Consider the following 24689-nt stretch of genomic DNA (forward strand, 5'->3'; position numbering starts at 1 on the left):
GAACATCTCTAAAGATATCCACAAGAGTAGTACTCCACAAGAGTCTCTCTCTCTCTCTCTCTCTCTCTCTCTCTCTCTCTCTCTCTCTCTCTCTCTCTCTCTCTCTCTCTCTTTCTCTACGGGATCTTGTTTGTTCAGCGGCTAAGCGGCACGCGCCCGGCGGTGCGCAGCCCTGAATGGAGCTGTGCGCGTGGGGGCGTGGCCACGCGGGTACGCGGGGAGGAGGGTGCGACGCTTGAAAAGGGCGCGCGCTCCGAGCTACAGGAGCAGCAATCTACACGCCGGTGCGTGCGCGCGACTAACGGAGAGCTCTTACAGAGCTGAGCGCAAACAAACAAACGAACGAACGAGCGAGCACGATAAAAAGCTCGAAAATTAAGGAAAACACCAAGAAGGATTGACTCCATTCTCGTCAGTTGTTGTTTTGACTGCACGTTTCCTCGCGTGATGGACGTGGCTACGACGATGGAAGTAAGCGCGAGCCAACAGCAGCATCATCATCATCAACATCAGCAGCAGCAGCATCATCATCATCAGCAACAGCAGCAGCTCGTGCCACCTGCGTGCTTCTTCGCCGTGCAGCCGAGCGCGAGCGGCGCGCCCTTGGCGTCCTCCAGCGCTCACTCCAAGCGACCGCGCTCCTCCTCGCCGGAGCTGCTGCGCTGCAAGCGGCGCCTGAGCTTCGCGGGATTCGGCTACAGCCCTCCGCAGCAGCAGCCGCATGCGGTGGCGCGGCGCAATGAGCGCGAGCGTAACCGCGTCAAGCTGGTGAACAGTGGCTTCGCCACGCTGCGCGAGCACGTGCCGCATGGGGCGGCCAACAAGAAGATGAGCAAGGTGGAGACGCTGCGCTCGGCGGTCGAGTACATCCGCGCGCTGCAGCAGCTGCTGGACGAGCACGACGCCGTGAGCGCGGCCTTCCGATCGGGGGCGATAGTGCACGGCCACGCCGCTGAACTCAACTCCATGGCCGGCTCGCCGGTGTCCTCGTACTCGTCGGACGAGGGCTCGTGCGACCCGCTCAGCCCTGAGGAGCAGGAGCTCTTGGACTTTGCCAGCTGGTTCTGAGCACGCGCAGTAAAACCTCTCTTCTCTTTTGCCCTACTTGATGGTCACCCTCCCGAACACTGGTTCGGGGCGTCCTATCTCCAGATCCCCTGTCACTTTCCAGTTTCCAGAGGGATGACACTGAGCACTGACTGCGCTCGCGCTTCCCTGTCCCGGACAGAGACCCCCGTGTCTCGCGGAGAGCCAAGAAACCAGGGGGAGCACATGTGGAGGAACCTGGAGCCAAAGAACTCGAAAGAATAGCAAAGCCCCTAAAAAAGACAGACTGATAAAGATACACAGAGAAGAAGATCAGGGGTCTTCCAGGCTCCTTCGGCCCCTAAACGTCAATGTCCATTTAAGGGACTCTTAATGGCACCCCGACCCAAAAAAAGCGCTGAAAACTCAAGAGTGAAGAGGGTCAACCGGCCGCCGGTGTGACCCACACTGACCCGTCCCTGTCACACGCTTCCAGCCCGGAGCAATTTAATTATATGAAGCTCTATTTGTATAAAAAAACATTTTTGTAAAAGTATATTAAGCTATTTTTGTATGTAAGAGATTTATAGATGTTTTGTACACATTCCTTTTAATATGTATATATATATTTTTCGACGTATGCATAGCCTGAACACCTTAAGTCGCTTCTACTCTTATTACCTCTTGCCTCTTCAGACTCTTTAGTAGTCTAAACGCAGCGGAACTGGCTGCTGAGGTTCCTCTTTTAATTATTTCAGCACCAACGTGTCTTATATTGAATGGAAACTGCATTGTAATCTGTTCAGCTCTGCCTTTTTCAACACTGAAGGGGAGGGAGGGTTGGGTGGGATGGGTGTGGGTGTGGGATTCTCAGAATGAAATGGAAATAAATGCCTTATACGTCCATATTTTTGTACACCACTTTAGTCTTGCAATAAAACGTTTCTAAAATACTTGAGACTCATGTCGTGTTTAAAAGGAGAATGTGTGTGACCATGTTTGATTGGTTGGTTCATATATTTAATACAAAATATTTTTTAAAAATGGTGCAAAATAGAACTTTCTTTCTTTTCTTTTTTAACGGAGAGACAAAGTGCTATAAATGCTAATGCGGGGCTCTCTCGGCAGTCTGCCTGTTGTCAGGCCCCAGGAGACGTGACCAGCATCCAAGAGTGAGAGAAATTGAGAAAAGATATAGAAAGAGAGAGAGAGGGAGTGAGAGAAAGCGTGAAAAGAGAGAGAGAGAGAGAGAGAGAGATTCTAAACAAAAAGCTAAACACCATCAATATGAAGAAACCTAATTTTTTTAAATATTAAAATGACCAAAAATTTGAAGTGAATTTAGCTAGTATTAACAAAGGAAAATATTGAGAATCTGTGTTAAAGTAGTTGTAGAGAGTTAAGTGCATAAAATACAACATTAACATTTTTAAAAAGTCTGAAAAAACAATAGGTTTTAAATTGAGTCAGATTTTAAGCTTTCTTTTTACAGTGTTGATTGACAATAATAGATATGAAATAGCCTAGTAAAGAAACTTGGTGATTAAGAAACATAAAGTTCACACTTAAAACAAGTCTACAAGTCTCACACAGAGTAAATCACATATTTTATGAGTTTATTTTACAGTAAAACTTACAAAAACAACATAAAAGTTCGCAAGGTATTCAATCAAACCCATGCACTCATGTGGATCAGTGTTGTTTAGACACGTAAGATTCAACTTTGTTCTAAGTTCTAAACTGGCGTTAAAGTTAGAATATAGTATAATATAAGTATGCGGTATTTTCAGGGAAGTGTAGGTTTTAATTTGTTAACTTTTTTAACTCAAAAGTCAAATGAATAAAAGTTAAATCAATCGTTTCTTTCCAAAATGCAACACTTTAAAAGTCAGATTAAAACCAGAAATCCGTTTTTAATAGTTCTATAACTATTTGAGACACTTACAGAACCCCCAGAACACACACACGTACACGCACACACACTCTTTGTCAGGTAAAGTCAGTCGCGCGTGGCCACGGGCGCGTGCTGCTCCCTTTGATGTTTGATGGCGCGGGAGCGTGCGGCGCTCGAGCGCAGCTGAAGGCGCCGCGTGCCTCTCTGACAGCAGCGCGCGCCTCGGCCACTCAACCGCTGCGGCCCTTAACGAAAAGGACACGCGGCGAGCGCGCGCTCTGTACGGGAGGCAGGTGGTAGAAAACACGCGCGCGCGTGAACGCTCACGTCCACACCCAAAACACACACACAAACACGCGCACACACACTCCAACAGAGACACGCGCAGGTAGGAGGGACACTTTTGTTCCCTCACTTTTATGGCTCTTCCAGACTAAACCAGTTTTACTGTATTAGGACTCGAGACCCAGTCTGACTCATTTATTCAACATTGATTCAAAGAACAAATATGTGCCGAGAAATCCCACCAAAAACCGAATTAAATGGTTGCACGAAAGTAAAAAATAACAGGATTAATAAATGATAAATAAAATAAGCAATATTATTATTGATCGTATTGATCGTAAGCTTGACGAAACATTAAACACAGGTGCATTTAAGATGCGTTCACTTGAATACAAGTAAATCTTTCGGTATCAAGTATCTTTTTTATTAATGCTTGGTCAACATGTTATTTAGTTAACATGTTAACTGCCATAACATTAAAACCACCTGTCAAAACAGTTCAGAACCACAGAGGCATTGACTCCACAGACTTATGAAGCCAAAATGTTTGCAAAGGCGTCTTATTTAAGTAGAATTGTTGGTTTTCTATACTTTAATTGGTTTTCATAACTGTAATTATTTTTTACATTTTCACACAATTATCTGAACTTTCTACTCCTTACGTTTAAAAAAATGCCTTGTTACTCCTATTTAATTTCATCTCGTTTTTATTCTAAAAAACGATCTCTCCATCCAGATAGAGTGAATCTGATTGTGATTGGATGTAGAGAAGTATAAACATATACCATTCCGACTCTCTATTGGTTTATACTGTGATCCATCACACCTGCACACGTCAACACTCCAGCAAGAACATAGCAGACGTATGTAGCCTAGTATGAAGATGATCCGTGCGGAGACTCAAGAGAACTCTAGTTTTTCAAACGTCCCTTCTAAGTTTTAACTTTAATATATTTACATTCTAATAAAATACATTAATTTTCAATGAGCATTTATGCAGCTGAAACACTACGGAGCCGAGTGCATCCAAAATTATATTTTTTATATGTTTAATGAATTTTAACATTATGGTCGTTATAGCTTTTAGAACTTTTAGTGTTTTGAGAAAGGGGGGGGGGGTAGTGCACGGTACAAGTATTTACATTTAAGTAGTTTTGAAAGCTGTACTTTTTAAACACTTTTACTTAAACGCTTGAGTTGATTCTGCTTCAACTTCTACAGAAGTGTTTTAAACTCTAGTTTAAGTTTATAGAAAGCTGGGGCGCGCAGGCAGGCAGGTTGACTCCTGGCGCGTGCGTGCGTGCTCGGAGGCGCGCGCTCACTGTTCCACGCTTTTGTGTAAGAATGCGACCGCTCATTGTGCTGCATGAACGGGGCAGTGTGTCGCTCTCTCCGTAATCCGCACTGATTGGTTTCTCGGCTCTTTGGTGCTCATTGGTTGTGTTGGGTGAGGGTGGGAGGGGGCTGGGATGGTGTGTGTGTGTGGGGGGGGGGGGGGGGATGGGGTTGTTATCCTCTCAGTCCTTCTAAAAGTGCTGAAGAACTTCTCAACACACACTTTTTACACATGCTTGAAGACCACAGTTCTCGTGTGCTGATTCTCCTTATTCTGGCTCCAGGTTCTCTATGTTTAGACATCTCTCTCTTTCTCTATTTCTCTCTCTCTCTCTCTCTCTCTCTCTCTCTCTCTCTCTCTCTCTCTGTTTCTCTTTCTGCTGACAATTTCTCAGCAACTTCTGCTCAAACACTTGTGGATCACGTTGTAAATATGTTGTCCATTCTCAGTATGTTGCAGAAAATGGGGTGGTAGCAGACTGAGATCACTTATTTTCAGTCTGACTGGGAGAAGCTGAAGTTGCTGAAGGTCTTTCAGGACCACAGACAGCAGCACTCCTTTCTGCTCAGAGCAAGCAAGTCTCTCAGGCTACAGGTGTGTGAGTGCTGTGATCAAATCTACAGTGGTAAAATTATGGTTCTTCTAGGGTTCCTCTGTGTGATCCCAAATCAGACAAAAAGTTGGGACACCATGGAAAATTTAAATATAGTATATACATTTGCTTTGGGTTTTATTTCATTGCAGACAATATGAACCCAATATATATATATATATATATATATATATATATATATATATATATATATATATATATATATATATATATATTTGCATTGTACATTGAATATTATAGACAAAATAAAAGCTACATAAATCACCTTTATTGTGGTCAGGTTGATGGCTGCCAAAAAAGGTATGGCTTTTGAACATACTGAACAAATAATGTAATGTGATGACAATCCCTAACTATGATGATAACAATCCCTAAGACATGTTTACAGGAAGAATGGGACAAAATAATAACACTTGAAACATTCTATTGCTTGTTATCTCTGGTGCTAAAATGTCTTTTAAATGTTGTGAGAAGGAACGACAACCTTACGAAACCGTTGGGCTTGGGATTTCTACACAAAACTGGTGAGAAAGCAGAGCCAATTAGAGGTCAGCTTGTTAATTGCTCTCTATGGGGCCAAGTTGGTGTATAATTTCCAAATTATACAGCACTGGAAAAAATGAAGAGAGCACTTCAGTTTCTGAATCAGTTTCTCTGATTTTGCTATTTATAGGTTTATGTTTGAGTAAAATGAACATTGTTGTTTTATTCTATAAACTACAGGCAACATTTCTCACAAATTCCAAATAAACATTTTGTCATTTAGAGCATTTATTTGATGAAAATGAGAAATGGCTGAAATAACGAAACAGATGCAGAGCTTTCAAATCTCAAATAATGCAAAGAAAACAAGTTCATATTCATAATGTTTTATGAGTTCAGAAATCAATATTTGGTGGAATAATCCTGGTTTAATCATAGTTTTTTATGCATCTTGGCATCTTCTCCTCCGCCAGTCTTACACACTGCTTTTGGATAACTTTGTGCCTTCACTCCTGGTGAAAAATTCAAGCAAAATAAATATATATATTTTTTACTGTATTAACTGGAGCTACCTGTACTCCGACTGAGTTTCATTAAAGTGACATTAGTTAAAGGCTCTCTTTATTGATTCAAGGTGAACACTAAAACCCTTACCCAGTTCTATATACTGTACTATACACTCCTTTAAAGCTCACCTTCCGCGAAAATCCGATTTTTCTTGTTTTTTTGTGGAATACAGTAGTTCTCTCCGAGTTGAATGTGTACACCTGCACATTAAACTGTTTTGCAGCCCCCATTGTCTGCAGGAGCTAAGCAAAGAAATCCCCCCTCCCCCCCTCCGAAAAACGGGTGAATTTTGAATTATCTTTCTGCCTACTTAGGCAGAAACTCACAGACCAGCCCACCTTGGCTCGAGAAACTCCCAGAGGCGGAGCTGAAGCGAGGCAACATCACCGCTCATCAGTTAGGAGGTGGGAGGCAGTGAGCGGCAGAGCGGTGGAGGGGCGTCGCAGTGCTCCTAGCCAATCAGAGGAGAGATATTTGCATGCTGTTTGCATGTATGAATATTCATGAGCAAAGCTGGAATCCGGTCATTTTGGACACACCCCTAAAACAGTCCATTAAAAAAGAGCTATACAGAGACACCTGAGCACTTTTTTTTTTTACAAAAACGGCTCACATGTCATTCATTCATACTAGAGACCACAACTAGACATTTTAAAATGAAAGAAAAAACGACGGAAGGTGACCTTTAAAAAAAATAATCAAAATTTGGATACCAAACCAAATGTCTCGTCTGATTGGTTTCTTCTGATTTCATTGGACACACTGCAATACTTAGTTTGTAGGCTCCGTCTCTGTGTATAGACAGGTTATTACAGGTTGCTGGAGTCGTCGAGAGGGTTGGCGATGACTGAGTTGTGGATGAGGATGAAGAGAGGCAGGTGGGCAAGGAAGTCGAGCAGGTCGAGAGAGCGAAGACTGCGGAGTTCACGCCTCACCGCTGCCTCATGCTCTTCTCTGATTCCTCCAGCCTTTAGCTCCACCAGCAACTGTTCAGCACTGATGTAGCCCTGCGTCGCTGCAGCGCCTCCACCCTGACCCTCCATCAGGAACAGGAAGAGCTGCTGTGAAGCGAGAACACAGGAAACGGAAGTGAGTCTTAGGGCTCTATCTTAACAACCCAATACGTATATTTAGGAATATATCTTCACTTATGGGTGTGGTGGTCTGAAAGTGAGGTGTGTTCATGTAAATTTCTGGTGTGTTTCTATCTTGGTGGGGGAAAACACAGGTGCGCCACTGACCGATTTAAACCCTGACAACAGTCAAAAGTCCATTCATACCTATCTAAGCTACACAGGTTCGCCATCTATCTATCTATCTATCTATCTATCTATCTATCTATCTATCTATCTATCTATCTATCTATCTATCTATCTATCTATCTATCTATCTATCTATCTATCTATCTATCTGTCTGTCTGTCTGTCTGTCTGTCTCTCACAAAGCAGCATGCTGTTAAGATACGAATGTGCCAAAGTCAGAGCACATCTGGCTCTTAAAGGGAATTATGAGCAAGTGACCAAAACACATCCATAATTAATTAAGATAATTAGTTAGTTAATGCCTTTTGCATGTTTCTTGCTGTGCTTTTGCTCGCACGATGCCAAAGATAGACCAAATCAATGTCCTAAATCAAGCTGCACGATGTGCAAGTTCAGATTCATAAAGAGATTCATAAAGAGTTCAGAAATCAATATTTGCTGGAATAACCCTGGTTTTTAATCACAGTTTTCATGCATCTTGGCATCATGTTCTCCTCCACCAGTCTTACACACTGCTTTTGGATAACTTTGGATGCCTTTACTCCTGGTGCAAAACAATTCATCCATCATCCATCATCCATCCTCCTCTTGATTATATTCCAGAGGTTTTCAATTTGGTTAAATCAAAGTAAAAAACATATTTTAATTTATTTGCAGAGCTGTGTACTGCATATATTTATACTCTTCACAACATTTTTTTTATTTCCTCTGCAATCGTTTGTGTGTGTGTGTGTGTAATGTGTGTGTAATGTGTGTAATGTGTGTTCCCCCATTCACACGTGTGTCTAAGGAGGCTCAAGTTACAGAGGCCTGTTCCGACTCTTCTGTGAGTGCACCTGTTTGCACAGTTAAATGCATCCAAGGTAATGAGTACGACTGTGTGTGTGATTGTGTGTGTGTAAGGGTTGTGTGTGTGTGTGTGAGGGTTTTGTGTGTGTGTATGAGTGTGTGTGTGTCCTGTAATCCCCTGGCAATGTGCCTGCTCCTCTCTCCACTCCTCCCCAATAGCAATTCCACCCAGAACTTGCTCTGTAATTAGTCGGCCCTTTCTCCACTAACCCTAAGAACCGGCGGTGGGGGCCCAGCCGGCCCCTCCGCCACGGGCTTTCAAGCTCCTCTCCTTTCCACAGCCTCTCTCTGTTCTGAGGGCCCGGCCGGCCCTCGCTCCTGAATGGCCGCGCTATCCGCCCCCAGCTCCATCTGAGATGAGCAGTGTGTCTTTACTTGATTACAGAGCGCATAGCACTAGCCGTATACTGCCAGCTACTTTAATGAGATTACCGCCTGTAATCCACGAATAAAAGAGAGAGAGAGAGAGATGGAGAGATGGAAGGAGAGGGAGAATAGAGAGAGAGTTTCTCTCTCTCTCTCTCTTTCTCTAATTTCTCTCCCTCTCTCAGCCCCACACACCAGGGCGCTCCATACAAGCAGCTAGTTTTACTAAGCCAGCATTTGAATTGCCCTTCAAAGCATTTAGTAGTCTTTATTTCACTATAATTAGTCCCCTCTGTGCTTTGTCCCGCTCCATTGAGACACAGCTGAGCAGAGCAGAGCAGAGTGAGAGAAGGAGGAAAGTGAGAGAAGAAGGACGTAAAGAGAAAAGAGAGAGAGATGCTAAGATGCTGCTGATGTGTTTAAATCACACAGAGCACACTGATTTATCCACCATCACCGGCTGACAGACCTTCGCCTTGTACAGCTTCATCTCCAGCGACTGGAAGTCCATCTTGCTGATAAGGGAACGCATGAAGCCACTGCAAAGCAAAAATAAAAAATAAAAATGCACGTGTTAGTGTTAGTGTTAGTTGAGCAGATGTTGTTGTAAAAGTTCAGTTATTAAGTGAAGTTTGGAATATCTCTCTAAAAGTTAGAAACGAGATATTCAATATTCAATATTCAATATTATTGTTGGTACATTAACCCTCCTGTTATGTTACAGGTCAAATTAACCCATTTTAAAGTTTGAAGATCTAAAAAAAGTAGTTAAAAGTATTTTTCAGTATGAAACTTTTTCTGCTTGCCTTAATTAGTGTAATAATCAACATATAATATTAAATTGGTCCATCTCACATATTTGCAAAAAAAACATCCCTTGCAAAAACTACAACTAAAACAAAATTGAATGTTAGGTTTCAATGTTATGTAAAACTACTGTTTTATATGTGTTGGTCTTTCAAAAGTAATAACGTTGGGAAACATAAACACAATAATACTATTGCACTAAATATTGATAGAATAATAAGTAATGGAGTTAAACATGCACCGGGTCAAATTGACTCGGAACAACATTACTGTTCCTGAAAAAAGACCATAACTCGAGGGTTAAATAAATTAGATGTGCTTTGATACTAGCATTCTACTTCTGTCATTTCATTTAATGAATTACTGATTTGTAACTGTACATAATTCAATGATTTCAAACAGTACTAGAATTTTAAACAGTACTGAAAAAGACGTTCTTTTATTTGTAATAACATTTAAACCTTATTAATGCTACAGTATACAGATCCCACAGTGTGAGCTGAGAGGTTCTAGAGATTATAGAAGTGCCAGTATGGCACAGTAATGGCACTCTTACCAATCATGCTCTTCAAGTATTACTCATTATGGCTTTTAGAAAAATGTGTTTTGGGAAAGGGGGGCGGGGGGTAATAGTACTATATAACCTCACCCTTATATGATGACTTAAATGATCCACATCTGCTTTTACTCTAAAATCAGCTTTTATATTGATATATTGATGCTTTTAACGAGCTAATTACAACATATAGTTATTATGACAACTGATTCATAAGCTTTAATCTTCACTTTTAATTCCTTATTTAGTCTATTTCAGCAGAAAGCTGATTGGTGTCAGTATAATATCTGCTGGAGGCATACTGTATGCGCCAGTCTGCCTGCTCTGGACATTATTTCACACATTAAAGACTCAAACTCCCAGCATGCACTGACACCGGCTGACTCTACAGACTCGGATGATCATATGACGCTACAGCGTTCATGCTCTCCGAGCTTCTGATTGCTTTCACCTGGTCTATGTTAGTATGAATACCCCTCAGTTTTATTTGCTTTTAGAGTATTAGATCTATTTTTCTAGCTCCTCTACTAAGCATTTTTATTGTTTTTACTTGTTTCTGACTCACAGTTGGCTAGTCCTTTATCTGTTTGGTTTATTGTTATTATTAGTCATTTGAATGCTCACTCCGGCATGTTATTTATTATATATAATGCTGTTATAAAGCTGTTATAATGCTGTTGGTGTTTTGGCGCGAACCTTTTTGGCAGGGTGGGTTTTGCACCGCGTGTTTCAGTATTTTTTTGGGGGGGTCGGGGGGGTATGAGTGGAGTGGTTTGCTGTTGACGGTAAAGTGTTCTGAGCCCATTGTGGTTGCTCATTGCGGCCTGTCCCCCTTAACAAAGATCCTGGACACAAGGCCAACCCGCCACTATAACGATAAAAACTGCCCCAGCAGAGCGGAGTTTGGGGTGCAGGGTGGGGGTTTGTGGGGGTTGGGGGTTTAAAATGGGAGTTTTGGGGACAGAGTGTAGCGCAATGTGGCTACTTACTGACCGAAAACACACACACATTATTACAGAGTCATACACACACATACACACTCACACACACTCATACACACACTCCCCACATGCTCAGATAATTATCCAGAGACACAGTCCATTCATTTAGAACAGAGCTCTGCTGTCCAGCATGTGGCGAGGCGAAGGCCGCTAACAAGCCTCCTCCTCCGCTCCAAGAGCATGCTGGGAGGTGGACGGCCGTGGTGGACGCCGCTCTTTGGCCACCGGGTCCACGAAGCACACGCTTTGGAGGCTTCCCCCTCCAAAAAACACCACTTCCCCCACCACCCGCATCCCCCCACACACTAAAATAAAATTATGAGGAAAATTTACTTGAAAAAAGTTTCACAACTTTCTTCATTTGCTTTTTTTAAGTAAATTTAATTTCAGATAAATTTAAATAACTTCAACTTCAAGTTTCAAGACTTAAATGTTACACAGAGTAAATAAGTGAACTGAACTTCAGTCAATCCTTTCTTTTAGTAAACTTTACTACATTTATTTTTACTGAATCAATCCTTTCTTTTAGTAACTTTACTTCATTTATTTTTACTGAATCAATCCTTTCTTTTAGTAAACTTTACTACATTTATTTTTACTGAATCAATCCTTTCTTTTAGTAAACTTTACTTCATTTATTTTTACTGAATCAATCCTTTCTTTTAGTAAACTTTACTTCATTTATTTTTACTGAATCAATCCTTTCTTTTAGTAAACTTTACTTCATTTATTTTTACTGAATCAATCCTTTCTTTTAATAAACTTTACTTCATTTATTTTTACTGAATCAATCCTTTCTTTTAGTAAACTTTACTTCATTTCTGCATACAATATTATCTAATTACAATTACTTCATTTATACATTATTACTTAAATAATTTATGATACATAATAAATCATATAATTCCTGAAATGTATATATTTTTAGTTAAAACACACATATAAGTACACTGTCTCAACACATGGATGGCATGCAATACATTCTTTACTATAAATACTATAAACTCTCTACCTCAGTAACTGCTGTGATTATATATGTTCCATATGTTATGTTAAGTATTTTACATATCTCTGCACCTTATCCTCACTATACACTTAAATATACCGTATCGGTACTGCACTGTCCTGTCTTTTAAATTGTCTCGTCTTTTGTATTTATTGTATTTATTCTAGTGTTATAGTCTTATGTTGCACTTAAGTAAATGAAGTAATTGTAATTAGGTAATATTGTATGCAGAAATGAAGTAAAGTTTACTAAAAGAAAGGATTGATTCAGTAAAAATAAATGAAGTAAAGTTTACTAAAAGAAAGGATTGATTCAGTAAAAATAAATGAAGTAAAGTTTACTAAAAGAAAGGATTGATTCAGTAAAAATAAATGAAGTAAAGTTTACTAAAAGAAAGGATTGATTCAGTAAAATAAATGAAGTAAAGTTTACTAAAAGAAAGGATTGATTCAGTAAAATAAATGAAGTAAAGTTTACTAAAAGAAAGGATTGACTGAAGTTCAGTTCACTTATTTACTCTGTGTAACATTTAAGTCTTGAAACTGAGTTGAAGTTACTTAAATGTATCTGAAATTAAATTTACTTAAAAAAAGGAAATGCAGAAAGTTGCGAAACTTTTTTTAAAGTAAATTTTACTCATCATTTTTTTTCAGAGCAGTGTCCCGATGCAGAAAGAGCCGGGGGGGGGGGGGTGGGTTTGATGAGAACGAGGCAGGACAGGACAGCTAATGATCATTAATTGTGCTGCAGTGTGGATAGCCAAGCCTAAGCGAGGGTCCCGCGCGGGTCCCGCAGAGACAGGGAGGTGGGACGGGGGAGGGGGGGTTGGGGGGGGGGGGGGGTAATGGTAGCTGTAACCCAGTTCTATTGTTGGGGTGCCACCCCCCAAAATCCCGCCACTGCCAACCCTAGCAGATCTCTGGCTTACGTAATGGGTTAAATTTTGGCGCCCTTCATTTTTCTTTTTTGTTTTTTTGTTTAGGGTGGGGCAGAGAGGGTCATGGGCTTGCATGCATGGGTTTGCATATGTGTGTGTGTGTGTGTGTGTGTGTGTGTGTGTGTATAGAGGGGGTGACCCACTTTTAAAGTTTTGGGGCTTAGAAATAGCATAGCTTGTTTTTCAATACGCAGGTTTTGGCGGCATGCGTGCGGCATGCTATTCAGAGCGGATGGCATGATTTTAAACAAGGTCAGGAAGGAGGGAAAGAGCGGGAAAGAAGGAAATTAAAGAAAAAGAGAGAAAGAAAGAAAGAGAGAGAGAGAGAGAGAGAGAGAGAGAGAGAGAGAGAGAGAGAGAGAGAGAGAGAAAACAACTGTTAAACTGGGTGAGTATCTGTTAGTCATCCTGCTGAATCAGCACAGAAAATAAAGCCCAGATTTATCATTCCTGAATCTGGCACTGAACCCATTTAATCCAATTGGTCACAATAGTGAGCATTAAATAAAGCCATTTTCAGTTACAATATATTTAGGGCTCTAAAGGCTCTGAATATGATGAATCGGTGCATTTCCATTAACAAATATTGACAAAATAAAGTGTTAAAGTGTATTTAGTGTCACATAAAAAATCACATTTAAATCACCCTGACTGCACCATGCAAAGTATAGTAAATGACTAAATCAACCATCTAAAATAAAGGCTGGTAAAATATGTTAACATAAAATAAGGCACATATATTTTTTTAGTAAACATGTTCTTTAATGTGTCTTATAATGATATCTGTATTTAGAATTAGTCAACTTTCTTTATTAATGGGATAAACCAGTACATCTAAGTATACAGTAAATGTTGGTAACATTTCTCGGCCACAGGGACGCACAGGTCTGGCGTTAAGTGAAGTTTAAGAGGTTAAATTTACCTAGCACTCAGTGCTGTAACTTTATAACTAAGGCTCTCTGTATTTTTAGAGCTGTAAAATTTACTGTATGGGAAAAGGCAGGCAGGTGTTCTCTGCTGCAGTGCTGTTAGCCAATCAGAGGTGATATAGTTTATATTTGCATGTATGAATATTCATAGGCAAGAGCCAAAACCAAAGCCTTTTTTCAGGGACCTCTCATTCAGTGAACTAAAACAGAGCTAAATAGAAACACCGGATCATTTTTTTTTTCACAAAAAATAGCTCACATAGCATTCATTCATACTAGAGACACAACTAGACTTTTTAAAATGAATGAAAAAATGATGGAATGAGATCTTTAAATCAACTGTGTTGGAATACTGTGGGTTCCCTGTGAACTAAATATGACATGCATAATACCTTATAATGACTGTAAAATGACTGTAATAAGCCTGTATAATAACTCATAAGTACTTACAGCGACATTCATAACACATTATAAATTACAAGTATAAGGGTTTATAAAGAAGAGGCTTGTAATGCCTCATAATATCTGTTCATAAGATCATTGTACAATGTAGTGTTGTAATGCACTATAATACAGATTTGGTATATTTTTGTTTTTTGCAATTATAATATGCAGCTATGATTTTCTCAAATTAAGCTTTTATACAAGTGCGTAACACATTATAAAGCCTTATATACAATCATTACTGACTCTGAATCTGTAAGAATTAAATCACTCCAAAGGTGTAATAATGGTGCATAATTCTGCAAGCTGGGACTGAGTTTCTTGGTGTTGACGTATAACATGTTATAAACACAGCTAATGATGCATTATGATCATTAAGTTCATAATGCATAACATGCATAAACATGGTTATGATGGGTTATACAGTTTTTTATTTTAAAAAAGTATAATCATGTTTACAATGCTTTACCAATGCATTATAAGCTGTTATGGGTATGTTTATAGAGTCTTATAGAGATGACATTCATGGATGTCATAGTGTTACCATGATCATTTACATTTATCTATACTTTGAATTCAGTTAACTGACATTTTATTGACATTTAGTGTAATATTAGTTTAGCATCAATAGGAATGCACCAATAGTAATCCAAACTGAATCCCTTTACTATCTAATATATTCTAAGAGGATTCTCACAACAGTCTCTATATATGGAGACGATGAATCACTATTACTAGATGAAGTAAAGTCTGTGTGTGTGTGTGTGTGTGTGTGTGGTATGTCTGTGAGTCTATGTGTGTGATCTGGGGTCGTGGCACTCTGCTGATTTAGTGCACTCTCTGCTTTGTGAGTGTAGCTCTTTCACCATTCTAGAAGACCAGTAATTAAACAAATGAAAAGGGACAAGGACGTTTCTATGGAACTCGTACAATGGCGGCCATTGCATAGTTCAACCTCCTCCATCAACCTTCACTGAACCCTGATATTGGTTTGACCCCACAGAAGTGCTGACGTGATGCTTATTGCAAGCACAACTTAAGCGCACCTAATCTATCTGCTCTATTTCCACAACTAAAACCATCCTTTTGTTGTTCACTACTTGTAAATCCTGTTCGAAACTTGTAACTCTAACTCTAATTACTATGAGTGTGACGGTACAGAAAATCCCACGGTTTGGTACATTTTCGGTACATTTTCAGTACGTTTTCGGCATGGCTGGTTAAAAAAATGTTAAGGCTTGCCATTCCTTAATGCATTTATAATGCATTATATAACATGCATAACACATTATAATGACTGTAATAAGCCTGTATAATTACTCATTTTAAGTACTTAAAGTGACATTCATAACACATTATAAATTACAAGTATAAGGCTTTATAAATAACGGGCTTATAATGCCTTATAACATCTGTTCATAAGAACATTCTACAATGTACTGTTGTAATGCACTATAACACAGATTTGGTATATTTTGGTATAATGCATTATAATACTGTATTTGCTAGATTATCATATTACTACAGGAATATGATAATCTAGCTAATATTTTACTTTAAAACAATTATTTTACAGTCATCAGTAATGTCAAACTGATAAATATTAGATATATTGATTAAATTATAAGGTTTTACTTTGCCAGGATTTAATTTTTGATTAAATAAGTAAGTACTTACAGTGACATTCATAACACATTATAAATTACAAGTATAAGGCTTTTTAAAGAACTGGCTTATAATGCCTTATAATATCTGCTCATAAGAACATTCTACAATGTACTGTTGTAATGCACTATAAAAAAGATTTGGTATATTTTGGTATAATGCATTATAATACTGTATGCAGCTATGATTTCTAAAAAAATACCTTTTATAGATGTGCGTAACACATTATAAAGCCTTATATACAGTCATTGCTGTCAAGACATTACAGCGAGACATAATAAAATTCTTCATTCTTCATGTTTAAAAAGCATATGAAACTTTACTTCACTTAAAGTCAGTAATGATTGTATATAAGGCTTTATAATGTGTTACGCACTTATATAAAAGCTTAATTTGAGAAATCATAGCTGCATAATATAATTGCAATTAACTAAAATATACCAAATCTGTGTTATAGTGCATTACAACACTACATTGTACAATGTTCTTTTGAACAGATATTATAAGGCATTACAAGCTCTTTCTTCATAAAGCCTTATACTTGTAGTTAATAATGTGTTATGAATGTAACTGTAAGTACTTATGAGTTATTATACAGGCTTATTACAATCATTATAAGGTGTTATGCATGACATGTAATGCACTTCGAATGCATTTATAGGGCATTATGATTACAGGGTTCATAGGATCTGATTTTACATCTAGAGGCTGCTTAAAAGCAGTGTGGATGAGTATTTGGGTAGAAATTATTTTTTACTAGTTCTGGTTATCGGTAGGTCTGGATGATGCCACCGAATATGCGTTTGTCATATTAAAGCCAAAAAATAGCATTAAAATGCTAAAAAACACTAATTACTATATCACCAGACTTGAAAAGAGTGAAAAGAGTGGAATATGACAGAAAGTTTAAGGCAAAAATGAGTGAAATTAATAAAAAATGCATAAAAAAAAATGAATGAGTTAAAAAAACACCCCAGCAATGAGACCTGCTGTATTTTAAGGGAAGACATGGAGACACCCCTGTTCCTTACTATTGTGCCTTACAGTCTGTAAACTAATGTAATATGATTATCTACCTAATATTTTATTTTAAAACAATTATTTTATAGTCATCAGTAATCTCAGAATGATAAATATTAGATATATTGATTCAATTATGGGGTTTTACTTTGCTGGGATATAATTTTTGATACTGCAGACAAATAAGTATAAATATAAACTCTTCGAAAATCTTCTGCACCCACACACAGACTCTGAAATGACACGGAGAACAACCTCAGCCAACCCCAGAGAGCAGCAGAAGCAGTTAAGGGCCCATAAAACTCCCAAACAAAAAGAGTCTGTGTGTGGGAATCTCTGGCATATGGGCTATAACCCAGAGTCCAACTGAAAAGCCTCATCACTCTAATGGACTTCAGGCCAAAACTCTGACTCCCAGCCTGCACTGGGTCAAACGTCCAGGGTCACCCTTACAAAAGCAGAAACACACATATATATCTACAGCTCTGACGAAAAAATGAAGAGAACACTTCAGTTTCTGAATCAGTTTCTCTGATTTTGCTACTTATAGGTTTATGTTTGAGTAAAATGAACATTGTTGTTTTATTCTATAAACTACAGACAACATTTCTCCCAAAATATAAATAGAAATATTGTCATTTAGAGCATTTATTTACAGAAAATGAGAAATAACAAAAAAGATGCAGAACTGTCAGACTTTAAATAATGCAAATAAAACAAGTTCATATTCATAAAGTTTTAAGAGTTCAGAAATCAATATTTGGTGGAATAACCCTGGTGGTTTTTAATCAATTTTTTTTTTTTCATGCATCTTGGCATCATGTTCTCCTCCACCAGTCTTACACACTGCTTTTGGATAACTTTATGCTGCTTTACTCCTGGTGCAAAAATTCAAGCAGTTCAGTTTGGTGGTTTGATGGCTTAGACATAAATATATACACACATACACACACAGTCCTGTGGTTTTCCTAATTTATGGAGGGTCAGTGACTCCTCTTCACAGTTTATTGTGTATCAGTATTGAATGTGAGATCCAGGATACTCACTCCAGTGTGGCTATTTTCTGGGCCAGGCTGGCGACCACAGCGAAGAGCCTCAGATCAGTTAGACCCTCCATCACCCTGAAATCAACCAGCTCCAGAATCTGAGAGAAAAAGGGATTCAAGGATTTTAATGCACAATTATACTGTGGAAATGATGTTTAGCTACTATTTTTCTTAAAATCTATGGTATAATTACTTTGTTAACTTAATTAAATAGATATGTAGGTTAACTATAGGACTCTTACATTACTTTTACTTTTATACTTAAACTAGTTTTAAAACCAGTACTTTTACTTAAAGAGTAAAAAAGCTTGAGTTGATACTTTGACTTCTACAAAAGTAATTTAAACCCTAGTATCTATATTTCTACATACTGAGTAAAGAATGGGAATACTTTTTACACCTTTGGAGTGATTTAACACTCACAGTGTTGATGTAAAGCTGGTAAATTTGGTATACTGTGTCTAAAGTTGTTGTTGTCGATCAAAAAAATTGAATTGTGGCTGTGACTGATTGTGATTGATGCACTTTTCTTAACATTGATACATTTAAAATTGCTAATCATGATATTTAATCAATCATTTTTAAATATATTTGTTTAATTGTATTTAACTGTATTCAGCTGAGAGTTCAGTTGCATTTAATTGGGTGTACATAAGGGGCACCTAAATGCTTTAATTTCTGCAAAAATCAACAGTGTGCCTTGAAGTCTGGTGCGCCTTATGTATGATTTTTTTTTAAGTTTAATTGTACTTTTTTTTTACTTTGAACACAGATTGTCATTTTTTAACTATGTATATTTTTAAATACTCAGTAAATGTAAAAGTTAAAGTCATAACATGAATGCAAAATATGAAAAAGGTAGAGGTAAAGGTGTTTAAATATAAATAAAAATTAATCTAAATAACTAAATAACACCAAAAAAATAGCCTTAAAATACTAAAAAAACACTAAAAGGTCACCAGACTCTGTTAAAAGTGTGGAATATGGCAGGAAGTTGGGGGTTAAAAGTGGCAAAATTATTAAAAAGAGCATAAAGGAGATTGTGTGTGTGTGTGTGTGTGCAGTAATAAAGACCCTGTATACGTAGATTTCTTCCTCTTCAGTCAGCAGTTCTGGAGGGATGATCTCTTTCAGAGCCAGCAGCACTTGGAAACAGGAGATGTATCCATCACCATCACTGTCCACCTGCAGATACAGTACCAGAAAAAGTTACATACAGTAATTCGGTATGTGTCCCTTAATTTTTTTCATTCTTTAATATTAATCTACAGTGTAGAAATTAAATTAAACATACTACGATGTTAGACGAGTTACTGGAATTATATTATATCACTGTCTGTCTGCCTGCCACGGACTCTATGCTCTCGATAAAGACTCCACTTCCCAGGATGCACCTGCACTCCACTTCCCGGACATGCCGGATCACGTGACACTTCAGCGTTCTGGCTCACCATGCTTCTGAAATTACTCACACCTGTGTTTCCCAGTATAAATACCCCCCATGCTCTCACTCACTTATAGCCTGGTATTTTTTATATCTCTTCTACCTCGTATTTTCTTTGTGTTTTGTCTGTTTGTCTTGTCTTGTTGCTTCTCTGACTACTCTTTTACCTAGCCCTTGGATATTTTTGCTAGCCATTTTGTTGTCGACCTTTTTTGTATTTTGACTACCTTACTATGGATTTCCTGTGTATGACCTCTTTGCCTGCTCTCTCTGGTATGTTGTGTGTTTATGCTGCCATCTAGTTTTTGACCCTGCCTGTCCCTGACTATTCTCATAAGCGTTTGGTATCCGCAACAATTACAGAACATTTATTAAACATTTATTGCTCCTTATTCTCTTATTGTTGGAACAACCACAATACTTGAATATGAATGAACATACCGCTTCAAAAGCACTTTCATAAGCTCTGAGTTTCTCAGGGCTGATAATGCAATACTTCGCCAGGAAATCAACTGTAAGAAAAAAGGAGAGAAAATAAGAAAGGGTATCATTTAACAGTTACAACAAAAGCAGCAGCAGCAAAAGCAAAACAACAGCAACGACAACAATATGGTGTTAATAAGGGCAAAAATGGAACACCTCTATGTATTTATGGTATTTTTTACACATAATATAATTAAAAAAAAGTCCAGTTCAAAATGTGAAACCTAAATATTATATATATATATATGTATTACACACAGAGTGATCTATTTTATGCAAGTATTTCTTGTATTGATGATTAAAGCTTTCAAGGATTTTCATTGGTGCTTTTGGCAGTGTGGGCAGTGTGCAAGGTCGTGCTGGAAAATGAAATCCGCATCTCCATAAAAGCTGTCTTCTTTTTTTTGTTTAAACGCACCCATACTTAATTATGTAGACAACACAGATTTTGTTTCCCACACCTTCAAAAGACTCTTGGAAACTGGAGAAAAAAAACTGCTACAGGAAGACGTCTGGCTGACCCACATGGAAACAACAGCTTTAGCCTTTAGCTCTTTAGATTAACATGATTAAGAACTGAGTCTCAGTTTCAGCAGAGAAGAGAAGAATTAGAATTAGAGTTAATCTGACAGGTGAAGAACTGCAGTAATAAAGTCATTGACAATAAAGATAAAGATAAATAAATAAAAAAATACATTAAAAAATAAATAAATAAACAGCAGATTGTCTGGGTTGTACATTACTGAAGTACTAAACAATAGGAGTGTTCTAAAACACTATTAAAAAAAAAATACATTTTAAATAATAATTTTTCATCCATATAGATCCATAAACTGATGCTAAAACATGATGGCGCAACATCTACAAGATGTTCTAGGACAAAAAACATGTTTAAAATCGCAGTATTAACTGATTTACTGATTAACTAAATACAAAATAGGTCATTAAAAGTTTATTATCATGTTACTAAGCATTTATTTTACCAATATATATGTTTTATATTGTAAAAGTGAAGAAAGTGGGATTGTTACTCTGAAGCAACATCATACAATAGATATAAAATGATATAAAAGCTTATTATATATAAGTGGAGCAATTCTTAAATTGAGTTTGATTTTGTTTCCAAATTTTAGATACGTCATAAAATCTGTAGCAGTAGTTTAATAGAAGTTTTGTTTCTTTTTTCAACAAATACACAATACACGAGTTGTCCCCCTGTCACAGGGGGACGTAGGGCCCTCGCACAACAGCGCAAATCGTACCGGGCCAAACCGAGAAACCGGTAAAAGTAATTTTAAGGTCTTATTGAGTGTGCCAATTTTCAAGAGTTTTCTATCCTGTTAAACACGTGAAATATCCATTTAAAATACAGGTGGCGCTTTAGCGCTGTTAAAATACATGTATTTGAAATTCTAATTCTACATCAAACAACAGCCTTAGATAAGCAGGCCGGTCAAATTTTGTGAGTTTTTCTCCGTTATAACCTCCTCAAAACACCTGGCATTACCTAGGTTTTGACCTCCTGTTTTGATGTGGCATCTCACAAATTCAACCATCTGCCATTTCGTCCTCGTTTGAGATATCGACTATTCCTTCACAATTTATCATCAGATATGTTCAATGTTTATTTTTACCAAATACCAAGAGAATTCAACAAATTTGCTAGGAGTAGTTTGACAATGTACACAAAAAATGTGTGTAAAATGCAGATATTTCAAAATGGGCGACTTCCTGTTGGGCGGAGTCAGTCCTACCAATGCTGAAAATGTGTGTAATGATGTCTTTTGTGTTTTTGCCAAGTTTCATGAATTTTCAAAAATCTGTTTTCTGACCGTGTCATGGTTTCACTTTGGTTTAGTGTTGCGTCTCTAGTGAATCAATTGCTCGCCATTGGGTCACCGTTTTACCGATCAACTAATCCTTTGGCAGTTATCATCAAATATGTCTGTTGTTCATTTACAGCGAAATAAGAGGTAATCTGACAAAGACTTTAGGAGCAGTTTAAATGAGTTTGTGAAAAATGTGTAAAAATATTACAAATTCCAATATGGCCGACTTCCTGTTGGGCGGAGCTAATACAAGCCAATTGCAAATATGTGCAGGGTCATACTATCTACACTCCTACCAAAATTTGAGAAGATTAGACAAATTTTGACACATCCACAGCTAATTTATTAAATGAACAAATTAGGGGGCGCTGTAGAGTCCGCTAGCTATACATGAAAAAATTGTCAAAATATTTGTAAAGTGTTTTTAGGTCTTATGCAATCTGTCAATTTTCAAGGGGTTTTGAGCATTCCCGTAATGTCAAATATGCATTGAAACCTAGGTGGCGCTATAGAGCCAATGAAATACGTATATATGAAATTTTAATTTCAGATCAAACTACTGCTTAAATCAAGCAGGCCTGTAAATTTTCGATAGTTTTCAACCTTTTTAACCTCCTCAAACACCTACTAACACCAGAATGTATTCACTTCCTGTTTTAACGGGGCATCTCAAGCAATTCAACTGTCCGCCATTTCGTCCTCGTTTAAGATATCGACTATTCCTTCGCAATTTACAATCAGGTATGTTAGCAGTTTATTACAGACAAATATCAAGAGTATTCAACAAATTCCCTAGGAGGAGTTCGACAAAGTATGCAAAAAATGTGTGTAAAACACACTTTTTTCAAAATGGCCGACTTCCTGTTGGGCGGAGTCAGTCTTACCAATACTAAAAACATGTGTAATGATGTCTCTTGTGTTTTTGCCAAGTTTCATGAATTTTCAATCATCTGTGTTATGACCATGTCATGGTTTCACTTTTGTTTAGTGTTGCTTCTCCATTAAATTAATTGCCTGCCATTACGTCATCATTTCAGCTATCGACTATTCCTTCGCAATTTATCACCACGTATGTCTGGAGCCTACCCACGCCCAATTTAGAGATAATCTGACAAAGACTCTAGGAGGAGTTTGAATGAGTTCGTGAAAAATGTATAAAAATTCCACAAATTTCAAAATGGCCGACTTCCTGTTGGGCGGAGCTAATACCAGCCAATGGGTAATATGTGCGGGATGATACTCTCTATGTTGTTGCCAAAAATCTAGAATATTGGAGAAATTTTGAGACAGCTACAGCTAATTTAATGGCCTAAATAAAATAGGGGGCGCTGTAGAGTCATCTAGCTACACATGAGAAAAACGACAAAATATTTCTAAATCATTTCAAAGACTTATTGAATCTGCCAATTATCAAGAGGCTGAGAGCTTTTTACAAATGTGATATAAAATAGGTGGCGCTAGAGAGCTGATGAAACACGAATTTACGAAATTCCAATTGAAGGTCAAAGTTTGGCCTAAGCTAAATAGCTCTGTAAAATTTTAGGAGTTTTCAAACATCTTAACCCCTCCAAAACCCAGCGGGAAACTTTTTATTTTGCAACTTCCTGTCAAAATGGCCGACTTCCTGTTGGGCGGAGTCAAATAAATCAAATTGATCCTTGTTCTTTATGAGGAGGTCAATGAGCGTACCAAAGTTGGTGTACATTGGACAAACTTCATCCCAGCCACTGCCTACGTTTGGGGGCGCTATAGAGCTCCTGAACCACGCCTAAGTCCAGCCTCTATGGAACTTTAAAATTTTCGCCAAGCTTGAGGCCTGTGCCAAAATGCGTGAGTTTTCGAGTATCGGAAATGCCTCAAAAATGGACGCAAAGAGGCAGAATAATAATAATAATAATAATAATAATAATAATAATAACGAGTTGTCCCCCTGTCACAGGGGGACGTAGGGCCCTCGCACAACAGCGCAAATCGTACCGGGCCAAACCGAGAAACCGGTAAAAGTAATTTTGAGGTCTTATTGAGTGTGCCAATTTTCAAGAGTTTTCTATCCTGTTAAACATGTGAAATATCCATTTAAAATACAGGTGGCGCTATGGCGCTGTTAAAATACATGTATTTGAAATTCTAATTCTACATCAAACAACAGCCTTAGATAAGCAGGCTGGTCAAATTTTGTGAGTTTTTCTCCGTTATAACCTCCTCAAAACACCTGGCATTACCTAGGTTTTCACCTCCTGTTTTGATGTGGGATCTCAAAAATTCAACCATCTGCCATTTCGTCCTCGTTTGAGATATCGACTATTCCTTCACAATTTATCATCAGATATGTTCAATGTTTATTTTTACCAAATACCAAGAGAATTCATCAAATTTGCTAGGAGTAGTTTGACAATGTACACAAAAAATGTGTGTAAAATGCAGATATTTCAAAATGGCAGACTTCCTGTTGGGCGGAGTCAGTCCTACCAATGCTGAAAATGTGTGTAATGATGTCTTTTGTGTTTTTGCCAAGTTTCATGAATTTTCAATAATCTGTTTTCTGACCATGTCATGGTTTCACTTTGGTTTAGTGTTGCGTCTCTAGTGACTCAATTGCTCGCCATTGGGTCACCGTTTTACCGATCAACTAATCCTTTGGCAATTATCATCAAATATGTCTGTTGTTCATTTACAGCGAAATAAGAGGTAATCTGACAAAGACTTTAGGAGCAGTTTAAATTAGTTTGTGAAAAATTTGTAAAAATATTACAAATTCCAATATGGCCGACTTCCTGTTGGGCGGAGCTAATACAAGCCAATTGCAAATATGTGCAGGGTCATACTATCTACGATCCTACC

General features: G+C 38.0%; 2 protein-coding genes across 2 annotated transcripts in view; one reads left to right on the forward strand and one right to left on the reverse strand.

The window, feature by feature from the left end:
• The first annotated feature begins 253 nt into the window (after positions 1-253).
• ascl1a (achaete-scute family bHLH transcription factor 1a) lies at positions 254-1506 on the forward strand. Its single transcript, XM_007258998.4, has one exon. It carries the CDS (start codon positions 448-450, stop codon positions 1066-1068), a length of 621 nt encoding a protein of 206 aa, XP_007259060.2. The 5' UTR covers positions 254-447; the 3' UTR covers positions 1069-1506.
• Positions 1507-6695: 5189 nt separating this feature from the next.
• Positions 6696-24689, reverse strand: part of LOC103026764 (mucin-12) — a 103639-nt gene continuing 85645 nt past the window's right edge. The window contains exons 12-16 of the mRNA XM_049474997.1: positions 19978-20048; positions 19167-19277; positions 18093-18190; positions 9151-9220; positions 6696-7265 (exon numbers count right to left, since the gene is read on the reverse strand). Coding sequence (XP_049330954.1) covers positions 7014-7265; positions 9151-9220; positions 18093-18190; positions 19167-19277; positions 19978-20048 — 602 coding nt within the window. The 3' untranslated portion in view covers positions 6696-7013. The remainder of the gene's footprint in view (positions 7266-9150; positions 9221-18092; positions 18191-19166; positions 19278-19977; positions 20049-24689) is intronic.

This window comes from Astyanax mexicanus, chromosome 2 (genome assembly GCF_023375975.1).
Source record: "Astyanax mexicanus isolate ESR-SI-001 chromosome 2, AstMex3_surface, whole genome shotgun sequence".
Classification (NCBI taxonomy): domain Eukaryota; kingdom Metazoa; phylum Chordata; class Actinopteri; order Characiformes; family Acestrorhamphidae; genus Astyanax; species Astyanax mexicanus.

What these genes read in the sequence shown, in the direction of transcription:
- ascl1a (XM_007258998.4), top strand. Translation starts at nt 448, where the DNA reads ATGGACGTGGCTACGACGATGGAAGTAAGCGCGAGCCAACAGCAGCAT.